This window comes from Brachyhypopomus gauderio, unplaced genomic scaffold (genome assembly GCF_052324685.1).
Source record: "Brachyhypopomus gauderio isolate BG-103 unplaced genomic scaffold, BGAUD_0.2 sc40, whole genome shotgun sequence".
NCBI lineage: Eukaryota > Metazoa > Chordata > Actinopteri > Gymnotiformes > Hypopomidae > Brachyhypopomus > Brachyhypopomus gauderio.
Window position 1 is genome coordinate 2,884,390 of NW_027506868.1, and position 25,000 is coordinate 2,909,389.

The 25,000-nt window shown below is 43.1% G+C and overlaps 2 protein-coding genes across 4 annotated transcripts in view; both read left to right on the plus strand.

Annotated features, from left to right (window-relative positions):
* xpr1a (xenotropic and polytropic retrovirus receptor 1a) overlaps window positions 1–21,093 on the plus strand; it is a 97,637-nt gene extending 76,544 nt beyond the window's left edge. Inside the window, exons 10-16 of one of the 3 annotated variants that reach the window (XR_013123035.1) lie at window positions 897–1,065; window positions 1,726–1,920; window positions 13,554–13,720; window positions 14,954–15,093; window positions 16,419–16,640; window positions 16,952–18,969; window positions 19,016–21,093. Coding sequence is in view for 2 of the 3 variants with exons in the window: in XM_076985363.1 (XP_076841478.1) it covers window positions 897–1,065; window positions 1,726–1,920; window positions 13,554–13,720; window positions 14,954–15,093; window positions 16,419–16,640; window positions 16,952–17,009 (951 nt within the window). In the remaining variant the exon portion in view is untranslated. Of the gene's footprint in view, window positions 1–896; window positions 1,066–1,725; window positions 1,921–13,553; window positions 13,721–14,953; window positions 15,094–16,418; window positions 16,641–16,951 lie in introns of all 3 variants that reach the window. The other 2 variants (XM_076985364.1, XM_076985363.1) reach the window with 2 other exon arrangements.
* Window positions 21,094–21,589: 496 nt separating this feature from the next.
* Window positions 21,590–25,000, plus strand: part of sin3b (SIN3 transcription regulator family member B) — an 18,682-nt gene continuing 15,271 nt past the window's right edge. The window contains 6 exon segments of the mRNA XM_076985304.1: window positions 21,590–22,098; window positions 23,229–23,335; window positions 23,428–23,581; window positions 23,739–24,065; window positions 24,541–24,693; window positions 24,906–25,000. The exon segment at window positions 24,906–25,000 is cut by the window's right edge and continues 28 nt beyond it. Of these exon segments, the coding sequence (XP_076841419.1) occupies window positions 21,949–22,098; window positions 23,229–23,335; window positions 23,428–23,581; window positions 23,739–24,065; window positions 24,541–24,693; window positions 24,906–25,000 (986 nt within the window). The 5' untranslated portion in view covers window positions 21,590–21,948.

The window sequence follows — 25,000 nt, forward strand, 5'->3', positions numbered from 1 at the left end:
ACGAGTAGACGCAGACAACGTTAACACACGCCCAACAGGGAGGGGTCAGGGACCGTAACGTGAGAGTTCTGTTCTTATAGTCTCACTTTAAAGAAAAATACACGTTTACATTTTATACTTTCAGTTTATTAAGTGTGAGCACTTTTAAAATAAAAATGCATTTGGTAGCAACAGCTTTTGGGTGACTTCTTAATTATTTCAATCATAATAATAATGCACTGGTTAGTGTCCCAGTAGGAGTCCACTGTTGCAGATATAGACACCTCAAAGATGTCCTCTGTTTATTGTCCTGGATTACCTTTCTTGAAGGTAGATTTATGATTACCCTTTTCACCAGTCTTCCAGCCATCAGTAACTACCAACTACCAGTAACTATTTGCTGATTAATATTGATATAATACTAGTTTTAACATGTTGCTTGTTGCTTCTGTACATAGTCAGGAAACAGCTCAAATAAATACATTTTTAATAACACTAAACCCCGAATCGGATCGAATCGATTAAATCGGATTAAATCGAAATAAATCGATTCTTAATCTTCAGAATCGGAATCGGATCGATTATTGGAATTTGAATCGATACCCAGCCCTATTACATATGCTATTACACAGACACACACACACACACACATACACATTCAAACACACACATACAAACACACACACACATATACAAACACATACACAAACACACACACACACACACTTGGTTATATATTCAGTTTTTCAGTTATGCTAGGGTTCATAGGGATGCTGCATGTTAAGTGTCTCTGTCCTCCTCAGTTCTGTGTGTCCACTGCTCCATTCCACCGTGATGCTGAGTGTCTCTGTTCGCCTCAGTTCTGTGTGTCCACTGCTCCGTTCCACCGTGATGTTGAGTGTCTCTGTCCTCCTCAGTTCCGCGTGTCCACTGCTCCGTTCCACCGTGTGGAGTTTGCTGATTTCTGGTTGGCTGATCAGCTGAACTCTCTGGTGATGGTGCTGATGGATCTGGAGTATCTGCTGTGTTACTACAGCATGGAGCTACAGTGGGACGAGGTTGACGGCCTACTGCCCAAATCACCAGGTAACTCACCCACACATCTGACTCCACCCACAGCACATAACCCCGCCCACATCACATTAGTGTCCACAGTGCATTACTGATCCTAATCTAACCCAGACCATTACTCTAACCCCACCCACACCACTAACTTTAACCCGACCCACACCATTACATTATTAGATTAATGACCATAGTCTCATGAACTACACATTACAGACCCTACCTCCGCCCACTGCACATTACAGTCCCTATTACAAACCCTAACCCCGCTCACTGCACATTACAGAACCTATTACAGACCCTAAACCTACCCACTGCACATTACAGACCCTAACCCTGCCCACTGCACATTACAGACCCTGTTACAGACCTTAAACCTGCCCACTGCACATTACAGACCCTATTACAGACCTTAACCCCAACCACTGCACATAACGGACACTATTACAAACCCTAAACCCGTCCACTGCAAATTACAGACCCTAACCCCACCCACTGCACATTACAGACCCAATTACAGACCCTAACGCCGCCCACTGCACATTACAGATCCTATTACAGAGCCTAACCCCGCCCACTGCACATTACAGACCCTATTACAGACCCTAACCCCGCCCAGGGGTTACACACACATAAATCACATCCACGTGCTGTGTTAGCAACTCCTGTTTATTATTGCAGCAGATGGGAGATGTCACTCCTACTCCTATGGCCTGCGCGCCATCATCCAGTGTCTGCCAGCCTGGTTCCGATTCGTCCAGTGTCTGAGACGTTACCGTGACACCAAGCGAGCATTCCCGCACCTGGTGAATGCTGGGAAATATTCCACCACCTTCTTTGTGGTAGCGTTCACAGCACTCTACAGTACACACAAAGGTAAGAATTAGAGGTGTATTCAACTAAGGATTTTCATAGTCAAATCTGATTAGTCAGATTTTCCCTTTAGTCGACTAATAGTTGAATCGGTTTTTTTTTTATTTAACTAGAGCACCATAAACAGGATCCCGTTCTCATTCAGGACTTTTTTCCACTTTAAAGTAAAAACCTAAGACACTCAGATAAATGAATAAACATGGTAGGGTGGCTTTATTCAGCTTTTATTTACTTATTTATTTTTTATGAAACGTTAGAGAACATTAACCGTCAGTGGGCAGTGCGCATATCAAACTGTCAGACAGGCACTGTGCAAAATGTCAAAAATATTTTAAATAAAATATGCCTGCCTGAAAATATAAAAAATTGCCACACAACAGCAAAAAAAATTATAAGTAAAGGTTCAAGTAACAGGGTTTAAAAAGCAAACAACAAAAAATGTTTATAGACCTACTTGCCGAGACACGCCGAGACGACACGACAAACGGCTGAACTGTTTTGTTTTTCGCCTTACGCGTTTTAAATGGTATGCCATGTTGGTTGTTGTCGTGCGAAATGAAAGACATTGATGACATAACTTGAACTTTACTTTGTTTGATTCATCTATAAACACACCTCACACATGTCACTGACACACCTCACACACGTCTACTAACACCTCACACACATCACTAACACACCTTACACACGTCACTAACACACCTCACACACGTCTACTAACACACCTCATACACGTCTACTAACGCACTTCACACACTTCTAGTAACACACTTCACACACACCTCACACACACCTCTACTAACACACCTCATAAACGTCTACTAACACACCTCACACAAGTCACTAACACGGTTCACACACACGTCACTAACACACCTCACACTTCACTAACACAGTTCACACACACGTCACTAACACACCTCACACACGTCTACTAACACACCTCACACACACTTCACTAACACAGTTCACACACGTCACTAACACACCTCACACACGTCACTAACACACCTCACACATGTCTACTAACACACCTCACACATCACTAACACACCTCACACACATCACTAACACACCTCACACGTCACTAACACATGTCACACACGTCACTAACACACCTCACACACATCACTAACACACCTCACACACGTCACTGGGATTATACAGGTAGCTGTTCCAACCTGCTGGGCATTGCTGCCTGTTGCACCTCCACCGGTGCCCATTGGTCAGCTGCAGGGTCATCAGCCAGAAACCACCATTCCCCAACGTTTCGCTTTTTAAATTCTGGTACGTCTCCTGGTGGCGGAGCAGTGACGGGGACGTCTCCCTGTCACCCCATGCAGCTGATTGATGTTTTCCGTATGGCTGTTGTCTGGGGTTAGATAATAATAATAATAATAATAATAATAATAATAATAATAATAATCTTTATTTGTATAGCACCTTTCATAAATACATGCAACTCAAAGTGCTTTACAGTATAAATAAAATAAACATTAAAAGGAGATAAGACAAAAAGACAAAAGGAAAATGTTAAAAGAAATTAAAGATAAAAATATTAAAATAACATACAGTTGTGAAATGAAAAAAAAAATGAAATGTGCCATATTTTGTCAATTGTGATTTTTACACCCCAATCGAAATTTGTCCTCCGCTTTTAACCCATCTGTGCAGTCAGAACACACACACACACTAGTGATTACTAGTTGTGATCAAATTTATTCAACCCCCAATGCTGCGAAGGGTTTTATGGAATTCAGTGCACATTTGTAATTGTGTTCATAATGAAATCTTACAAGGACTTGTTAAAGAACTAAATGCAACTAAGATAGCATCAATTTTTTTTGTCATAAAGTATTAAATGGCCTTTTTGTGATTTCTTCATTGACACAATTATTCAACCCCTTTACGACTACCACTCCTAAGAACAGAGGTTCATTCCAGTGTTTTCCATCAGGTATTGAAAACATCTGTGGATGTCAACGAGCAGCAATCAAGCATGATAAGCACCAATTAGGCAGATTTAAAAGGACTGTGATACTCAGCTCCTTCTAGACATCTACTGGTGTGTTTCCAAGCATGGTGAAGGCAAGAGAATGGTCCCAGAAGACAAGAGAAGAGGTTATTGCTCTTCACAAGAATGGCAATGGATATAAAAAGATTGCGAAGTTGTTAAATATTCCAAGAGACACTATCGGAAGTATCATTCGCAAGTTCAAGTTAAAGGGCACAGTGGAAACGTTACCTGGTCGTGGCAGAAAGAAGATCCTGACCGCGACTGCTGTGCGCTACCTGAAGCGTAATGTGGAGAAAAATCCCCGCGTGACTGCTAAGGAACTGAAAAAAGACCTGTCAGATGTGGGCACTGAAGTTTCAGCTCAGACAATAAGGCGCGCACTGCATAACGAAGACCTCCATGCCAGAACGCCCAGACGCACCCCCTTGCTGACTCCAAAGAACAAGAAAAGTCGACTGCAGTATGCCAAAAGTCATGTGGACAAGCCACAAAGGTTTTGGAACAGTGTACTGTGGTCAGATGAAACTAAATTAGAACTGTTTGGGACAATGGACCAGCGCTATGTTTGGAGAAGGAAGAACCAGGCTTATGAACAAAAGAACACCTTGCCTACTGTGAAGCATGGCGGGGGGTCAATTATGCTTTGGGGCTGTTTTGCTTCTAATGGTACAGGAAAGCTTCAACGTGTGCAGGGTACCATGAATTCCCTTCAGTACCAGGAGATCTTGGAGGAAAATGTGATGGAGTCAGTCACAAACCTGCGGCTTGGGAGACGTTGGACCTTCCAACAGGACAATGATCCGAAGCACACATCCAAGTCCACTAGAGCATGGTTGAACATGAAAGGCTGGAACATTCTAGAGTGGCCATCGCAATCACCAGACTTAAATCCAATTGAGAACCTCTGGTGGGACCTAAAGAAGGCAGTTACAGTGCGCAAGCCTAAGAATGTGACTGAACTGGAGGCTTTTGCCCATGAAGAATGGGCTAAGATACCCATAGGTCGCTGCAAGACACTTGTGTCAAGCTATGCTTCACGCTTGAAAGCTGTCATAACTGGAAAAGGATGTTGTACTAAGTACTAAAAAATAATGTCACTAGGGGGTTGAATAAAACTGATAATGATGTGAGCACAGTAAAGACATTTGTGGTTATTCCATCATAAATATTATGTTATGTTTGTCTAATTTATAAGTGCCTCTTTGATATAATTGTAAATAAGATGACTGAAATGATCAAAATCAATGTCAAACTGGCCAAAACACTTTATTTCAGTGGGGGTTGAATAAATTTGATCACAACTGTAAAAAGTAAAAAAGGTAAAGTAAATAAGATAATAAGAAGTAAAGTAAATAAGATAAAACTATTAAGATAATTGGATTTAGAAAATAATAGACAACATAATGTAATAAAGTAAATAAGATTGAGAATTTTTTAACTAAAAGCGGATCTAAACAGGAATGTTTTGAGACTGTTCTTAAAACTATGCAGGGATGAAATGCCTCTGAGCTCTTCAGGAAGAGAATTCCAGAGCTTTGGGCCATAGTGGCTAAAAGCACCCTCGCCAATCTTTAATCGGCTTTTAGGAATCACCAGTAGGTTACTGTTTGAAGACCTGAGAGACCTGACTGGAACATATCTAACCATCATTTCACTGAGGTAAAGAGGGGCAAGACCATGAAGACATTTAAAAACCATCACTAGAACCTTAAAATCTATTCTAAAGCTGACAGGTAACCAGTTCAGTGAGTGGAGTGCAGGTGTAATATGATCTCTAGTAGGGCTGGGTATCGATTCAAATTCCAAGAATCGATCCGATTCCGATTCTGAAGATTAAGAATCGATTTATTTCGATTTAATCCGATTTAATCGATTCTATCCAATTCGATCCAATTCGGGGTTTAGTGTTATTAAAAATGTATTTATTTGAGCTGTTTCCTGACTATGTACAGAAGCAACAAGCAACATGTTAAAACTAGTATTATATCAATATTAATCAGCAAATAGTTACTGGTAGTTGGTAGTTACTGATGGCTGGAAGACTGGTGAAAAGGGTAATCATAAATCTACCTTCAAGAAAGGTAATCCAGGACAATAAACAGAGGACATCTTTGAGGTGTCTATATCTGCAACAGTGGACTCCTACTGGGACACTAACCAGTGCATTATTATTATGATTGAAATAATTAAGAAGTCACCCAAAAGCTGTTGCTACCAAATGCATTTTTATTTTAAAAGTGCTCACACTTAATAAACTGAAAGTATAAAATGTAAACGTGTATTTTTCTTTAAAGAGAGTATAAGAACAGAACTCTCACGTTACGGTCCCCGACCCCTCCCTGTTGGGCGTGTGTTAACGTTGTCTGCGTCTACTCGTCTGTGTCTGTAGATCTCTGTGGGTGCGGGTGCGTCTTGTGATAATCCTCACCTGTGGCTCGTCTCGTCATCACGTGGGGTTTGTGTGGTTTGTCTACTTAATGTGCGTTTGCGCAGCGTCCTGTGCTCGTTGTTTGAGTCACACATGTTCTATGTAAACGTGTTTTATGTGCGCTGTCTGCGCTTCGGTAAATGTAATAAACGTAACGATTTGGAAAGTACAAAGGATTCTGTCTCGTCCATCGCCTTGCGCCCAACGTTACAAGAGCATTTTTTACTTTTTTAAACTGTAAAAACACTGGGCAAACTGTCAGTGACATGGACTAACTGTAAATAGTCACTGACACTGGATAAACTGTCCTTCTGTTTTTAGATTGCCGATTTGACTATCGTCGTTACCGTCACTGTCCGACGCCATGTTGTTTTACAGTTAGTTAGACCGAGCACGCCTGCGTGAATTCAGTGACGAGGCGGGGTTAAAAGTTCACTAAAAAATCAATCTTTGGACGTACGAATCGATTATCAGATCATCATATGCGAATCGATTCTGAATCGGAAAATCGTTTTTTTCAGCACAGGCCTAATCTCTAGGTGTTCTTCCCCCAAGCTTTGTCCTTCCTCCTGAGCCAGAGCCAAAAGCTCCCTTGTTCAGCCTCCTTTGCCAGGGCCTTTGTTACCTTCCTGAGCCTTCCTCCAGTGAGCCCTACTGTAAGGAATGCCGTCTGATATGTCCCTCCTAGCTACACCTGATACTAATCACCACACCCCCTTTTCAGTCACATATATACACCTTCCCACCACTTCCTCGTCGCGAAGTATTGCCGTTCCCATGCAGCATACCAAGCGTTTCCATTGCCTGTTCGATCTCCTGTGCTCTGACCCTTGCTTTCTCCTCAGACCTCGCCTCCTGTCTAGCCCTCCTGTACCTCCCGGATTCTGCCCTCTCGTTATGACCCTGGACCGTCCTGACCATCCCAAGAAAACGCTATTGTTGTTACTACACCTAGCGCTAGTGATACTCGTGCCGTTTTATGTAAACGTGACTCATTTGAATAAAAGCGGTATACTTCCGCAGTTGGATCCCTCTCTGTCTGGTCAATACGTTACACCTACCTCCCTCAGGAGGCGTGTGGTTGACAAATCCATGAAGCCACGGCATCCGACCTCCACTGGTGGTCTTCCAGCCAGCCTCCCGGCACTCAGCAGCCAGCTCAGAGTATTTCCCCCTCTTGCGTTCGAAGGCAGCCTCGATCCCCTCCTCCATGGGCACCATGAGCTCGATGAGGATCACCGCTCTTGCCTTGGTTGACCACGCAACTATGTCTGGCCGGAGAGATGTGGTGTTGATCTCCATGGGGAACTGAAGCTTCCTGTCGAGATCGACCCTCATTCTCTACTTTTGGTCAGCGGAGAAGGGCCTTGATGCTTATTTTGGCCTGATGCATTTCCTGATCCCTCCTTCCACAACAAAGGTGATGTGGTCCTCTGCAGCTGATGGTGCATTACTTCCCTGTCTCCGCTCCTCCAGCACTTCGGCTAACTTTCTCAGGACTTGGTCGTGGCACCATCTATAGCGGCCCTGTTAGAGCGCGATCTTACAGCCTGACAGGATGTGCTGGAGGCTTGCGTTGGGAACACTGCAGAGCGCACAACATTCCTCACTCCTGAACCACTGGTGGAGGTTCCGAGGGCAGGGAAGTGTGTCATATGTTAAGCGTATAAGGAAGCTGAGTCTTGCCTGTGGGATCTTCCACATATTTGACCAACTGATGCACCTGTTTGTAACTCCCTCCCAGGTTGTCCAGCCTCCTTACCGACTTTGTGACACGGCTTTGATCATTTAGCGGTCTTCCTCCATCCTGGTCACCTCCGCCACCACCATTTCCTTCCTTTCCTTGCGGTTGGCCTTGGACTAGAAGCGTGGTGCATCTCCCCAACCCAGGCCAGTTCTTCCCACCTGGACTCTGCCGACGATCTCCTGATGTTGCAGGCGACTGATAGCTTGGTCAACCTTTGTCTGAGCATTCCACTTGCGGCCAGTCAGCACCCCTATGTTAGCGTTCCTAACTGACCTGTCTGTGGACTCCCTAAGCTCGAGGACCAACCGGGCCTTCTCTTGCATGTAGCCCAGCTGTAGTGACTTCAGTGGTAGCTGTAATATTTTCCTTTCAAAGAGGCCAGCTTCAGATAGGCACCGTGGCAGCCCCAACCACTTTCGGATGAATGAGTTGGCTTTCCCATCCATCTTGCTCACGGTTGATGGGGGGATCTCACTCATTTTTAGGGGCCACATTACCCTCCAATAGAGAGTAAATTGATAGCACCAGACCTTATACTTCCCAGGGAATTGGCTTTGGTCGATCTTTGCCAGGCCATCACAAAGATGTTTCATGACGGTTTTCCCCATCTGTTTGTCAGACAGCTCTGCGGTGTACTGCCTCCCCAGGCTTCTGATGGATTGCTCAGCAAGGAGTGGTATCTCCTCATGTCCGACCACAAAGGTGGTGCGGTCGTCCCTGACTCCTCTCCTGAGTGACAGGCTGCGAGACTTGGAGGGCTTGATCTTCATTCTTGCCCATGACATTAGTTTATCCATCCTCTTCAGCAGTCTTGATGTACATGCTGCTGTCTGAAGGAGGGTGGTGATGTCATCCATGTATCTCCTCAGTGGGGGAAGCCTCTGACCATTTGGCAGTTTGATCCCTCCTACCATCTGTCTTGCACCAATGAGAATGATCTTGAATGCTGCTACGAAGAGTATGGGAGAAATGGTACATCCTATTGCAATTCCAACATCAAGCCGTTGCCACCCGGTAGTGAAGTCTTGCACGGAGAAGCACATCTGCAGGTTGTTAAAGTACTCTGCTACCAATGTCTTTACACAGGTGGGCATGTGGAAGAAGTCCATGGCGTAATTGATCAGTTGGTGCGGGACTGATCCATATGCTTTGGCAAGGTCAAGCCAGATGACATGCAGGTCGGGCTTCTCCCTCTTTGCTTTTTGGATCTGGTCCCAGATCATTGTAGAATGCTCTACGCATCCAGGGATTCCTGGCACCCCTGCTTTCTGGCACCTTGTGTCAATATAGCCATTCTCAAGCAGGTAGCTGGTCATTCTTCTGGCTAGTAGTGAGTAGAAGATTTTTCCTTCCACATTCAGTAGGGCGATGTTACGGAACTGGCTGATGTCCTTGGAGTTTGTTTCCTTTGGTATGAAAACTGCTACCGCTCTTTGTCACTTAGATGGCAGGCAGTTCTCATTAGGTACCATAGTAACTTTAGTACCTTGGGGCAGTTCTTATAGAGCTTCTAGGGTACTCCGTTGGGGCCTGGTGCAGAAGAGGACCTCGCCTTGACCACGGCTTGCCTGACCTCACTGAGCTTGGGGGGCTTGGTTTTAAACCCAGCTGTTGGCTGTGCAGGCTGGGGTACATATCCTGGTGTTCCTAGGGGAACGCTCTTTTGCGGATTGCACATCACTAACACACCTCACACGTCACTAACACACCTCACATGTCACTAACACACCTCACACGTCACTAACACACCTCACACATGTCACTAACACCTCACACACGTCTACTAATACACCTCACACACAAGTCACAAACACACCTCACACATGTCTACTAACACCTCAAACACACATCACTAACACACCTCACACACGTCTACTAACACACCTCACACATGTCACTAACACACCTCACATACATCTACTAACACCTCACACACACATGTTACTAACCAGTGTTGCGTATAACGCCGTTAAAAATAATGGCGTTAGGTAACGGCGTCATTTTGTCAGTAACGGGATAATATAATTAATTACTTTTCCTGTCATTACAACGCTGTTGACGTTACTGGTCATTAAAAGCGGTGCGTTACTATATATTGATATACTAACAGTAATCCGAGCAGACCCCTGCCCAGGCTAGTGAGGAGTAACAGATCTCGATAGGTCACAGTTCTCGGTGTAACACCTGTTTAACTTAACAAGTCAGTAAGCGATTGGCTAAGGCAGCGTTATGGTAGCCAATCAGAGCCAGTATTTACACGCGTGCCGAACTGAGAAGAGGCAGAAATGGCGAATCAGGAGCAAGCCGAAGAAAAATTTGCATTTTCAAGGTGGCGATATAAACATTATTTAAGAAAATACTTGAAGTTCCTGAATATCTACCAGACTGGGTATTTGATTTATTTAATTAAGAATAGAGGTTTTATTGTTAAGTTTACTTCTGTTGTGAACAAACCAGTTGTCTCAGGTTGAGAGAATTTAATTTAATTTGATAGATGTAAATGCACTTTATATAGTGTAACTGTTTACTTTTGCTTTTTTTTTTTACACAAAAATTTTGGGATTTTAAATGATTTTATCCTCCACTGGTCCGTTCATGTGCAATAAATATCAAAAGTTAAACACCTTTCTGATCTACTAATTTCAACTGACTGAAAACTGCTTTTTCAAAAAAGTCCTTATTCATTGGCATATAACTTTTTTTAACTGTAATGCAAATAGTTACTTTCCCTGGTAACGAGTTACTTTTATTATAGAGTAATTCAGTTACTAACTCAGTTTCTTTTTTGAACAAGTAGTGAGTAACTATAATTACTTTTTTAAAGTAACGTTCCCAACACTGTTACTAACACACCTCACACATGACATTAGTTCATCCATCCTCTTCAGCAGTCTTGATGTACACGCTGCTGTCTGAAGGAGGGTGGTGATGTCATCCATGTATCTCCTCAATGGGGGAAGCCTCTGACCATTTGGCAGTTTGATCCCTTTACACTTTAATATAGTGTAACTGTTTACTTTTGCTTTTTTTTTTTTTTTTTTTTACACAAAGATTTGGGATTTTAAACCCTAACCCTATTTTATCTTGCACTGGTCTGTTGATGTGCAATAAATATCAAAATATCAAAAGTTAAACACCTTTCTGATCTACTCATTTCAACTGACTGAAAACTGCTTTTTCAAAAAAGTCCTTAGTCCTTTTTTTAAAGTAACGTTCCCAACACTGTTACTAACACACCTCACACATGACAATAAAGGTATTTATATTTATATTCAGACAAAGCTTTTCACTTTTCACAGCCATTCATTATTGGCACTGCGGTTTAGTCCTGGGGCTTCATTCTTAATCAGGAAACACTCACAATTCTCAAATGTCCTGAAGTTGGATTGGTAGTGAAGCTGAAGGCAGAGACGCAGCAGTTTGTCTCCTCTGATCACTTGCTGCAGTTAAAGGATGAAAGACATCACTCCATTTGTTTCTTTTCCGCTCACACCTTCTCCCTCTGTCTCTCAATGTCTGTCTCTTTTCTTTTTCCTCTTTCCCTGTCTCTCCCTCTCTCTTTCCCTCCCTCTCTCCCTCTATCCCCTCTCTCCCTCTCTCTCCCTCTCCCTCTTTTCCTCTATCCTCCCTCCCTCTCTTCCTCTATCCCTTCTCTCTCCCTCTCTCTCTCTCCCTCCCTTCAGTAGTTCAACCTTTTAACTCATATCACCTCAGAAATGGAACTTCACACCAAATCGATCATTTCTGAATGTTCCCTAAGCTGCTTGATCAGATTTTTTATTTATTTGCTGGAAATGTATTCATTTCCTTTAAATGTCACCATTTTAAATGTGAGCTACTTCTAAGTGATATTCAGCTAAGCTTAAGTATTAGTATTAATATTAATATTAATATTAGTATTTCTAATATTAACAGTAAGACTAATGCTAACACTAATGTTAAACAGTAACACTAATTCTGGGGATACTGGGTGAGTAAACACACCCTGGAGCTCCCTGTAAATGCAGTCTGCAGGGAGGTGGTGTGTGATGCCTCTCGCATACAGATCAATGCCCAGACCAGCATGATCTCTGGAGAGATTTCAGGCTCAGAGGTGCCTGATCACTTATCCAGCCCTGTGCCTGAGTGCTGTGGGCCCCGGCCACACTGACCCTGTAGAGTCTACAGAATACACCCTGCTGTCCCTGTATTGGTTGTATTCATGCCATGAATCACACTGGGTCTGCTACAGTTTCATGGGGTAACATTGTGGATGTCGACAGCATTAATGCAGGCTGATGGACTACAGAAAGTGTGTCTCTGCGTGTGTGCGTGCGTATGTGTGTGTGTGTGTGTGTGTGTGTGTGTGTGTGTACGTGCGAGTGTGTGTGTGTATGCATGTATGTGTATGTATATATGTGTGTGTGTGTGTGTGTGTGTGTGTGTGTGTGTGTGTGTGTGTGTGTGTGTGTGTGTATGCGTGTGTGTATGTCTGTGTGTGTATACATGTGTGTGTGTGTGTGTGTGTGTGTGTGTATGTCTGTGTGTGTGTATGCATGCATGTGTGTCTGTGTGTGTATGTATGTATGTGGGTGTGTCTGTGTGTGTGTGTGCGTGTGTGTGTATGTGTGTGTATGCATGTCTGTGTGTATATGCATGTGCATGTGTGTGTGTGTGTGTGTGTTTGTGTAATCTGGGATCTGTTCTGTCTCAGGCTGCAGTGAATCACATTACATTGGCATATTATGGCGGTTCAGGTCATGACCGAAATAAAGGTAAAATGGTTCTGAGTGATTATTCTGAGTGATTATTCTAGGGAGATGCTGCTATGTGCAGTTAGAAATGTTAGAAATGTGACTCTCATTGTAGCTCTCATTGAAGCTTTACCCATATATATGTTAATGCCGGTGTTAATACATGTGTTAATGGCTGTGGTAATACATGTGTTAATGCCTGTGTTAATACTTGTGTTAATACCAGTTTTAATACATATGTTAATTCCAGTGTCAATACCAGTATCCATGCCTGTGTTAGCACATGTGCTAATACATATGTTCATGTCTGTGTTAATACATGTGTTAATACCTGTTTTAAAACCTGCATGTGTACTAAATTATGTTCAGATATGTCAAGAATGATGAATGTATGCCAAGTTGCCCTCTAGTGGAGGCAGCAGGAACATATAATGATTATAGTAATAATAATAATAATAATAATAATAATAATAATAATAATAATAATAATAATAATAGTCTCTTTCATGATCATGGATCGGTTTTTCTTAGTCAACCAACTGCTTCCCAGTGATAATGTATCTGTCCTGTCTAAATATAGAAGTACAACAGCACACAGAAGAGTTCTTGGTGGGTTTTAAAGGTACTTTACTCTCTCTGTTTCTCTCTGCCCGTCTCTCTCTGTCTCTCTCTGTCTCTCTCTCTCTCTCTCTCTCTCTCTCTCTCTCACAGACCAGAACTATGTGGATGCGGACGCGTTCCTCTACTTGCTGATCCTCTCTTCCGTTATCAGCTCCCTCTACACTCTGATCTGGGATCTTAAGATGGACTGGGGCTTATTTGACCGTAACGCAGGAGAACACACCTTCCTCCGAGAGGAGATCGTCTACCCTCACAAAGTAAGAGGCCACACACAGCACACCGCAACACACAGATGACTAAGAGAAATCCTATTACGCAGGTACCAATACTCTAGTAAATATACTCTGGTAAAGTTGATGTGTTTGAAGTATAGAAATATATACTCTCAGATGTATTTAATTTTAAATTACTTTAAAAACATTCAGTTGTTCTTTGTTGATTACAAACCATACAAATGGCTGAAACTCAATCATACAGATGACAGTTTGAAATGTTTTAATTCTAGAGCGAAACCTTGTTCATAGCTACGGCAGAAATGTTTTAAATAAATGGAGTTTGTGGGTGTAGAAAGATACATATTAAACATGAGTTTCTGTTTTAATCTTAAGTTATAATTAATCAAATTACTCTTAAAATTAGCTTTATTAGGGGTATTAACATAAAGGTTAACATTTAGAGCATCACTGGCACAGTCCAGTATTAGAGGTGCAGGAACACCACCACAATACATGACAAAAAAGCACAACACAAATTACATGCAAGACAACCTGTAAATAAAACGACTTACACGTACGACTAACACGTACAACTAACACGTACGACACAACATGTACAACTTACACGTACGACTAACACATACGACTTACACGTACGTCTAACACATACGACTAAACCCAAGAGTATGTAGTATTCGTACAGTATGCAAAAAGTCTGTGGCTGATGTTCTGTATTGGGAGACATGTTGAAGCATGTTCAGCAGCACACAGGCGAACTGACAGAACTGCTGAACCCCTTGAGCAGCACGTACTGAACAGAATTAAGTGTGTTCTGTTCAAGTATGCTATTTCGGACACAGCATAATTCTGGTTTCACATCCATTTGGATTTTGATTGGCTAACAATTTAGCACTTTGTAAGGTGTCCGAACAGAAGTGCTGTACAGGCATATTACTACCGTGCTATGTCCTGTAATGATGTCATTTCCTGTGCAGGCATGTTACTACTGTGCTATGTCCTGTAATGATGTCATTTTCTGTGGTAATGATGTCATTTCCTCTGCAGGCGTATTACTATTGTGCTATGTCCTGTAATGATGTCATTTCCTGTGGTAATGATGTAATTTCCTCTGCAGGTGTGTTACTACTGTGCTATGTCCTGTAATGATGTCATTTCCTGTGGTAATGATGTCATTTCCTGTGCAGGCATATTACTACTGTGCTATGTCCTGTATTTATGTAATTTCCTGTGGTAATGATGTCATTTCCTGTGCAGGCGTATTACTACTGTGCTATAGTGGAGGACGTGATTCTGCGCTTTGCCTGGACTCTGCAAATCGCCATGACAACCATGACCAACATCCCCAACATCGCTGACATTCTGGCCACTGTACTGGCACCACTAGAGGTCTTCAGGTACAATGACCCTACACGCACGGCACACGCAGTGCACACGGATCACACACACACATCACACACACACTGCACATTCACCGCACACAGATCACACACACACACTGCACACGCACCACACACGGATCACACACACATCACACACACACACTGCACACGAACTGCACACGCACCGCACACACACTGCACACGGATCACACACACATTACACATGCACCGCACACGCAGTGCACACGCACTGCACACGGATCACACACACATCACACACGCACCGCACACGCACTGCACATGACCCTACACGCACCGCACTGCACACAACCCTACACACACCGCACACGCACTGCACACGGATCACACACACATCACACACGCACTCATGGCCCTACATAGCACATACTGTATAGAGCACATATACAGCACATATACAGCACACACATAACACATGCATTGACTATATACTTAGTACACACATGCCACACACACATCCCATACATAACACACACACACATAACACACACACATACACACATCCCATACATAACTCACACACACACACACACACACACACACACACACACACACACACACACACACACACACACACACACACACACACACAACTCATCCCATACATAACACACACACACACACACATCCCATACATAACACACACACACACACACACACACACAACACATCCCATACATAACACACACACACACACACACACACATCCCATACATAACACACACACACATCCCATACATAACTTATGCATATATAAAATAATAATCATGTAGCAATGTCAAACTAAATCACATAAACATATACATATACATATACTTATACATATACACATATATATACTTATACATATACATATATATATATACATATCACTTATGCACCTCACACACACACATTGCATATCAATCTCTCTCAACACCAGCGCTCTTGATGTTATAACATTCATATTCTTCTTGTATCACTGATGTCTCACCCGTCATTCATATCTCATCCATGTCTCACTCATGTCTCACTGCTGTCTTGCTCATGTCTCACTCATGGCTCCTTCATAGTCTACTGCTTAGCACTGTGGCTTCTCATGTGCTTCTGCCTGTTGAGGCTACTATGCACCAATCTGTAATCCTCACATAAGGAGCGAAGGAGCATCAGACGGCCATAGTGACCATCGCTCTGAGACGTCCCAGCTGCTGTAATGTCTCCCTTTGAGATGTCCCAGCTACTGTAATGTCTCCCTCTGAGACGTCCCAGCTGCTGTAATGTCTCCCTCTGAAAGGTTCCAGCTGCTGTAATGTCTCCCACAGACGCTTTGTGTGGAACTTCTTCCGTCTGGAGAATGAGCACCTGAATAACTGTGGTGAGTTCCGGGCGGTGCGCGACATCTCGGTGGCGCCGCTGAACGCTGATGACCAGACGCTGCTGGAGCAGATGATGGACCAGGAGGACGGCGTGCGCCACCGCCAGGGCAAAAGACAGTGGAAGAGGAGCTACAGCCTGTCACTGCGTCGCCCCCTGCTGTCCAACCAGTATGAACACACACAGCAACACACTCAACACTGCTGAGTGTTCAAACACTAGAAATACAAACACTTTAGTTATTACCACTCTGATTAATCTGCAGTGGGCGACCCTGCCCTGTTAGAAAGTAGTATGTCATAGACTCTACAGTAATGGATTACTGTACTCCTCTCTGTGTGTGTGTGTGTGTGTGTGTGTGTGTGTGTGTGTGTGTGTGTGTGTGTGTGTGTGTGTGTGTGTGTGTGTGTGTGTGTGTGTGTGTGCGTGCGTGCGTGTGTGCGTGCGTGCGTGCGTGCGTGCGTGCGTGCGTGTGTGGCAGGTCCAAGAAGGACACCAAGGTACTGATTGAGGACACAGATGATGAAGCCTTCAGTTGAACCCAGAGACGTTTCACGACTGACCTCTGACCCTAGTGCTGCCTCGGTCTCACACCCAACTCTACACACACACACACACACTTACACATACACACACATAAATGCACTTGCACACATTTTTCCACATAGTGATTACGCTCCCCACAGTCTAAACAAGACTAATCAAGCACAATCAGCACTGAGACACATCAATACAAAACACTAACAGAGAACACACACACTAATAAACATCAACACTAAACACTAAACAGAGAACACACACACTAATAAACATCAGTACTAAACACTAACAGAAAATTCACACACATCAATGAACTCTAACAAAGAACACACGTCAATACTAAACACTAACAGAGAACACGCACACTAATAAACATCAATACTAAACAGTAACAGTAAACACACATTAATACACATCCATTCTAAACACTAACAGTAAACACACAAACTAATACACATTGATACTAAACACTAACAGAAAACACACATCAATACTAAACACTATGACAAACACATTATACACATGAATATTTAACACTAAGAGTAAACACATGCACTAAAACATATCAGTACAAAACACTATCAGTAAATACACACAATAATACACATCCATACAAAACATTAACAGTAAATACACACAAATCCACTCATGTCTAAACACACAACACTCATTTTCTAATTTTTATTAGATTTTATATCAGATTTATTATTTCCATTAGCATATTTAATTTAATTTGTCAATAGTCAAACTGTTTGTATATTGGTTAAAATTTCAAATTTAATGGTTTTAAATTTTTTAACTGATAAATATATGACTGTTTACAAACATCACAACCAAAATCTACAGGGAGCTTCATGCTGTATGAGAACCACAGGACTAACAAATGCTTTATCACCACTGGACAACAAGCACAGCTCATCCGACAGAACAAACCAGCTTATAGCTTTGTTGTTTTTTGTATTCCTTTTGTATTTTATTCTGTTTTAACGTAAGTTTAAATATAGTCAGTAAACAAGTCTCTTGAGTACTTGCAGGAAATTGCATTAATGTGAAGAAAAGCGCCTCCTGCATGTGGGATGGGAACTCTACATCACAGCCAATCAGCAGAGTGGCTCTTAGCATCATTTTCAGTACTACATTGTTTTGACATCACATTTGTTTTGCCCTGTTTCTGTCACGTGAGATTGGAGAGTGCATTTACTGTTCACAGGCGTGCCTGGGGTGTCTGGTAGCATCTGATTTCCAGAAGGGTCTGGTGTTAAATGTTTTTTACTTTCTAGAAGAGCGGACAGTCAGCTCTCCAGGTATAACTGCATATCAGCCAGCATAGCTGCTGCTAAGGTGAGAAGTGCTAGAATATTTAGTTCCTATTAGGTTTAAAATTTTGCTGTTATATTTAAGGCACAACACATTTAGCAGACGTTCTTACCATCATCAGAAGAGCCATGATGTGTTCATTCTGTTGCTGTACCAACAGACCAAACACGTGTTTTTGCAGCTCAAGTGTTTTGAGTCAGTCTGTTCCCCTAAATGAGAAACACCAAACAACTCAGCAAGCTCTGCCCCCACCCCGGTAGTGATCTAACTCATGCCCCCTGCAGGCCATGTGATGAAGAACCCTGCCCATACACATACATGCCTCTCATCTACTCTCTGTTTAATGTTTGATACTAACTTTTTTCTGAGATTTATTAATTTAAGAAAGAAGGTGCAGCAGTCACCATGTTGTATGTGCTCTCAGATCCACAAAGTCTTGGATCTGGGGAACCCCGTGGGGCCACAGCGCAGAGTAGGTGGAGATCTGTCTGCTAGAGTAGGTGGAGATCTGTTTGCTGGAGTAGGTGGAGATCTGTGCTAGAGTAGGTGGAGATCTGTCTGCTAGAGTAGGTGGAGATCTGTCTGCTAGAGTAGGTGGAGATCTGTCTGCTAGAGTAGGTGGAGATCTGTCTGCTAGAGTAGGTGGAGATCTGTGCTAGAGTAGGTGGAGGTCTGTCTGCTAGAGTAGGTGGAGATCTGTCTGCTAGAGTAGGTGGAGATCTTTCTACTAGAGTTACTATAAGATGCACTTGTGAAAGCTAAAGATAAAACTTCTAGCATCTGTAAGGTGTGAGAGCAGGCACTTTTTTGGAGTCACTGACTTCTGCGCACACACACACACACACACACACACACACACACACACACACACACACACACACACACAACACACACACACACACAGCACTTTGGGAGGAGTAAATGGCTAACCTCCACCCTGGTATCTACCCTAGGTTCTCTGTCAGAGAACACCTGTATGTGACTGATAGTGCTGCTTCAAGACATTACAGTTATGATTATATAAGACAGTACTGTAATAATGACGCTTATTATCTGGGGATGAACAGAGCTGAATACTGCTGACAATTTCATCTTTTTGCTTGATTTTTTTTTGTTTTACTCTGTATCTTTTTTTTCATTGTAAATGTTTGCAAGCACAATCTATTAGCTGTCAGTGTTGAGTGTGTCAGTGCTGAGTGTAAAAGGTTCTTCCACACACTTTTCAGCAGAATTATTTACAGCCACTCTGCAGTTTTTTCTTTTGTTATTATTAATGAACATGGTTGAAGCAAAATGTGGATGCAGCCAACAACTCTCTTAAAAACAAAAGAATAAATGTTGCATAATGTGTGAATGTCTGTCTGTACAGAAAATGGACAGAACCTTCAATGTCAGCAGTGCGAGGACAACACGCTGTTTCCTCGCGCTGTAACAAGTGTTCCTTTAATCAGTATCTGCTGTGCAACCTAACATTCTTATTAGCACAATATCAAACTTATCAATTATTGCTTTCTGATGTAACATGAGTGTATAAAGTTGAGAAGATATTACCTGCACACTGGCAACACAAGATAGAGGATTCCAATAAAAAGTTATAATGGGTTTGTTTCAGTTTTCCAGAGGTGAAAATACAGGCCTCATGAAGAACAGGAATCCACTGAACCCAACGCTGTCCTGAATTCATCAACCGCACCCTCTCCTAAGATCCCAGATGATCCCTCTGGTTGATCTATGCATCCCATTGTGGTTCTGGTCCGTTTGGTCCTAAACACTCTGCCCCTAAACACTTCTGTATCTGTCTCTCATGAACACACACACACACAAACACACACACGGGCTCTGAGCTCCACTGTGTTCTTTTGCCAGTTGTCTTGCCTGCATGCCACCTCGATGTTTCACTGTAAATTCTTACATTTATTTTTCCTCATGAGTATAGGACTGATGGTTAATTTATTGTATTAATTATTTATGGATGTTAATTGTTTTGCTTTAAACAAACAGTATTATGGTTAACGAGGGGCATTTTTGATGGTTCACAATCCTGTCTTATGTGTAACTGTTGTCAAGCTGTGTATCAGAATAGGACAGTGCTCTTGTGACTGTAGAATGTGATCGATCTTCTTATGGTGTTGCTTTCTGATCATTCAGGGCTCCTGCCTCTCTTACGTGGCCGTGCGCCATGTCAGGGTGAGGGATCAGGTGCAGAGGTGGGTGAGAATTAGAGCTGGTACACACTGACTGACCACCAGTGTCCAGGCAGTACCATGCTGGGTTTGGTGACGAGGGGAGCCTTCACACTGGGGGGGATTTTGTACATTAAATTTCTTACATCCTCAAATACATAAATATTAATGGACATTAAAGCCCTGATGTTTTTTCCACTGGGGGAAACTGTGTCATTAATCTGCTCGCTAATCCCATGATGTTAAATGCTTGATATCTCTGCATCTTTTCTATCTTTGATCTTGATGTTGTACTCTTTCTTAAATTAAATACTGTGACAATGTTTGTAGTTAATAGACAGATGTACTTTTAATAACTATGAGAAGACTGAAATAGAAAACAGTAGGTAAAATATTTGCAGTCCTGTGTTTGAAAAGACAGAGAGAAAGTGTCTAAGTTCTCTTTACAGAGTAGTTTGTCAATGTGGAGTGTACTATGCTGTACTATGGTGGTTGTACTGATGTCTCATTTTTATTTCTGTACACACTTTGGTGATCCTGTCATAACTTGGTTTTATAAACCACACTTATTTTTAAACCCTTATTCTGTGTCAGCCTGATTTATAACCATGATTAAAACATTTGAATAAATAGCATGATGTCACTAAACATGTTTTTAAAAGTTTTGTTTTAGAATAGAACTTTATTATCTAAACTTCTGAAGTCAGTGTAGTCCATCATTTAGCATTATAATGTCTGCATCTGTTCACAATGTCAGTGCAACAAAATCCTGATAGTATATTTATTCGTGCATTTAGAGTTTTGAATTCAACACAGAACAAGATATTTACGTAGATTACGTGTTATGCATTGATTCAAACCAACCCTCGATAACAATCCCGCATGCTGTCTGCGTCGTTAGTATTTAAAAAGCGAGACTGAGATGTTGTTCCGTCGTGTTTATTTCCCCCGTGTCCTCGTGAGTAGCCCTACATCCCACTAATGAACAACGAAGCGCTAATCCCATTCATAATCCCATCTATATTTGTAACATGCGCAGTTCTACAAGCCCCGCCCCGCTGTGCGTGCGCATGCGCTTTTTAAAATTTCACGTTCCTTCTGCTTCCGGACGCCAGAACCGACCGCTCAGCTGCCGCCGAATTTAAAGAGACAGGCGATAGTTGATCATTTATATTCCGCCACTATAATCGCGGATCTCCGTTGTGTTTCTCGCCGTGCTGCTCGTTGTGTTTGCGGTTCCGCCTGAGCGAACGTAGTTGGGTTTGGGCCGACAGGGCCGCGCTGCTGCTACACAGTGGGCTGGTTGTACTACGATAGCTGGGTCTGCGAGCGGGACTACCGGGACTACCGGAGACTACCGGGACTAGCGGCAGGCCCACTAGCCGAAAATACGGCGGGAGTAAATAAAGAAGTTGTGGCTTGGTAGCTGTTGGGATCAATGGCGAAGATTCAGGCACACAGCACCACCAAACACATCAGCCGGGACCAGGACCGAGACCGGGACCGGGCCTGCGGGATCCAGCCGCAGCACGTCAGCCGGGACCAGGACCGGGCCTGCGGGGTCCAGCCGCACTGCCAGAAGCTGAAGGTGAGCGGCGCTTCCGTTCGGGCTGCGCCGACATTTTGTATCCGACACCGATCACAGCAGTTCACGTTACTCCGCCAGCGGCCACCGGAGCGGCACGTCGTACGGTAACGCGACGCGTTCGTCGGTATGAACGATAACGGCGACGTGGAGCGGCTCTTTGTTAGCCCACACTACGGTATCTGTACCGGGAACGGACCGTCTGGTTAACCGTGAGGGGGTCCAGCAAGCCTCGTCTCCGGTACTCCTGTAACCGAGCACCGTTTACCGGTACTATCAAACGTTCCCGAACGGGAACAGCTCGTTTTTTAGAGAACGACCCATCGCTTTTGTCCTGAATGATCCTGATACTAACGTTAATCTAGCCCTTTACATCTCTACCACGAACTATAACAAACACTGGTTACTACATCTGAGATTAAACTCCAGATTAAAACTTGTGAACTACACGTACATCCGGTAAATAATGATTTTAGGCTGCGTAGAACAGGCAGCTGCTTTGAGTTTACTGTTCACTGCTTATTATTCACGTACGTGGGTTAGGGGGTGGGTTGGGGTAGGGTAGGTTTGGATTATAGTAGGTTAGGGGTTAAGTTAGGGGTTGAGGTGTGTTGGGGGTTAGGGTTCGTTTTCAAACCAATATTCTGACATGGCAGTTGCCGATGTATCTGCAACCCTAACTATTTAAAATAGTTTTTTGGTAGATATAATATTATTGTGTAAAACAGCGGATTGCTAAGATTATCACGGATTTTACCTTGTGGTTTTAGTCAATTTGGTCGTGTACAGTAAGGACCTTTTTTGCGTTTTCTTTACTCTCATAATTTCTTAATTTACAATAAGAAAAATATAACTTCTTGTGTTTATCAAAGCACAAGATGTCCCTAGTCCCCAGACTGCAGCAGTGGTCATGTTAATACCAGCTTGTGCTATGCAGAGAATTTCATGTGACCGAAACAATTTCCAAATGCACCACAAATTTAACGTTGCTCATAAAATCAATAACTACATCAGAGACGTGGATCAATATCCGAGATGTAGATCTTTCCAGGGCTTTTTGTTACAACAGATGTGATGACTCTTTTTCAGATAAAAGCTTTTTGCATAAAGCTTAACTGATCTCCTCCTCCCAGGTAGAAGATGCCCTATCATATCTGGATCAAGTTAAAATCCGCTTTGCAAATGACCCTGGAATATACAATAAATTTCTGGACATAATGAAAGAATTTAAGTCTCAAAGGTTTGTTGACTTAAGCACACCTCAGAATCTTGACCTGTTTAATGCTTCAGTGTTTTAGTCTTACACTCCATCCTTTTTTTCTCTTTCAACAGCATCGACACACCAGGTGTAATAAACAGAGTATCTCAGTTATTTCATGGACATCCAGACCTTGTGCTGGGTTTTAATGCCTTCCTGCCACCAGGTTATCGAATCGAAATTCCCAAGAATGGAATGGCATTTGTCCAGTCTCCCTTCGCTGGCCAGGTAAAGGGCCAAACACACCTGCCCACTGTGATGCTCTAACATTATTAGCTGAACAGGCAGCAGACCTGGTGCTTTTGTTTTTGTTTCTGAGGAGCGTGTGTGTGTGTGTGTGTGTGTGTGTGTGTGTGTGTGTGTGTGTGTGTGTGTGTGCACGCAGGTGTCTCCAAGTAAAGCCAAGAGCAGCGTGAGCTCTGTGGCCAGCCCGTCATCATCCTCAGCAGTGGTGGAGCCAAGTTCTGCTCAGAGCGAGCCTGTGGCGTCACCTCAGAGTGTCTCCTCCTCAGGACCAGCAGAACCAATGAGCAGGCTGTCCCTGCCTCTGCTTAGCCAAACACAGGCTGCCACATCAGTGTCCCCACCCACCTCCGAGCCCAGCCCAGTGGAGTTTGACAGTGCCATCAGTTACGTGAACAAAATCAAAAGCCGTTTTCTGGACCATCCAGAGATCTACAGGTCTTTCCTGGAGATACTGCACACGTACCAGGTCAGTAGAGCAAACGAGCAGGTTTGAGTCTGGCTCTTTGTTTCAAGAAACTGATCTATAGGGGGTGCTACAAAAGAAACGTATTCAGCCTATAAAGACTGTAACCTCTTTAAAGGGTTAATGACCCATAATACACACAGCACGTCTCCAACAAAGGTTCCAGTGTGGGTACGCAAATGCTAATGACTTGGGGTTAGGGTACAGTGATTAAGGCTGGGGGTTGGGGTACAGTGATTAAGGATGAGGCGTAATAGCTTTTATAGGTTCTGTGTTTGTGCTGGTCAGTTGTGCAGGATGATGTTCAGGTGCATGTTGTGTGGTATTGTCACCAGGTCGTTGGGTGCAGGAAGGACCTTCTCTTTGTTTGGCATTGTGTGTTTTATACTATGACTATTTTTTATGGATGTAGTAGAGCTGTACTGTAGTGTTTTTGATTTGGTATGTGTGTGTGTGTGTGTGCGTGTGTGTACTACAGAAGGAGCAGTTAGACATGAAGGAGTGCAGGAATCGCAGTAGTGCAGTCATGACTGAAGATGAGGTGTTCTCCAAAGTTGCCAGCCTGTTCAGAGGCCAGGAGGACCTGCTGTCTGAGTTCGGACAGTTCCTGCCCGATGCAAAGAGATCTCTGGTTAGAACACAACCGTCCTGCCTTTCATCTTCTCCAGAGATGTGCTGGCAACAGCGTTTGTCTCCAGTAGAGGGAGCCCTGAAATGTTTTTCTGTCAAGCATTTTTAACTGCATTTCTATATAATGTTTAATGGTGTACATATATAGATATATCTCTGTATTTTTAAAGCTCAGAACTTTTTTGGCAGTGAATACTATTGTGTGTTTGTCAGTTCACCGGAGCCTCTTTGACTGGGAAAGAGCATCTAAAAAAAACGGAGGAGGAGGAGCTAAGCAAACAGACCAAGAAAAGGCCCCGCCCAGCCCT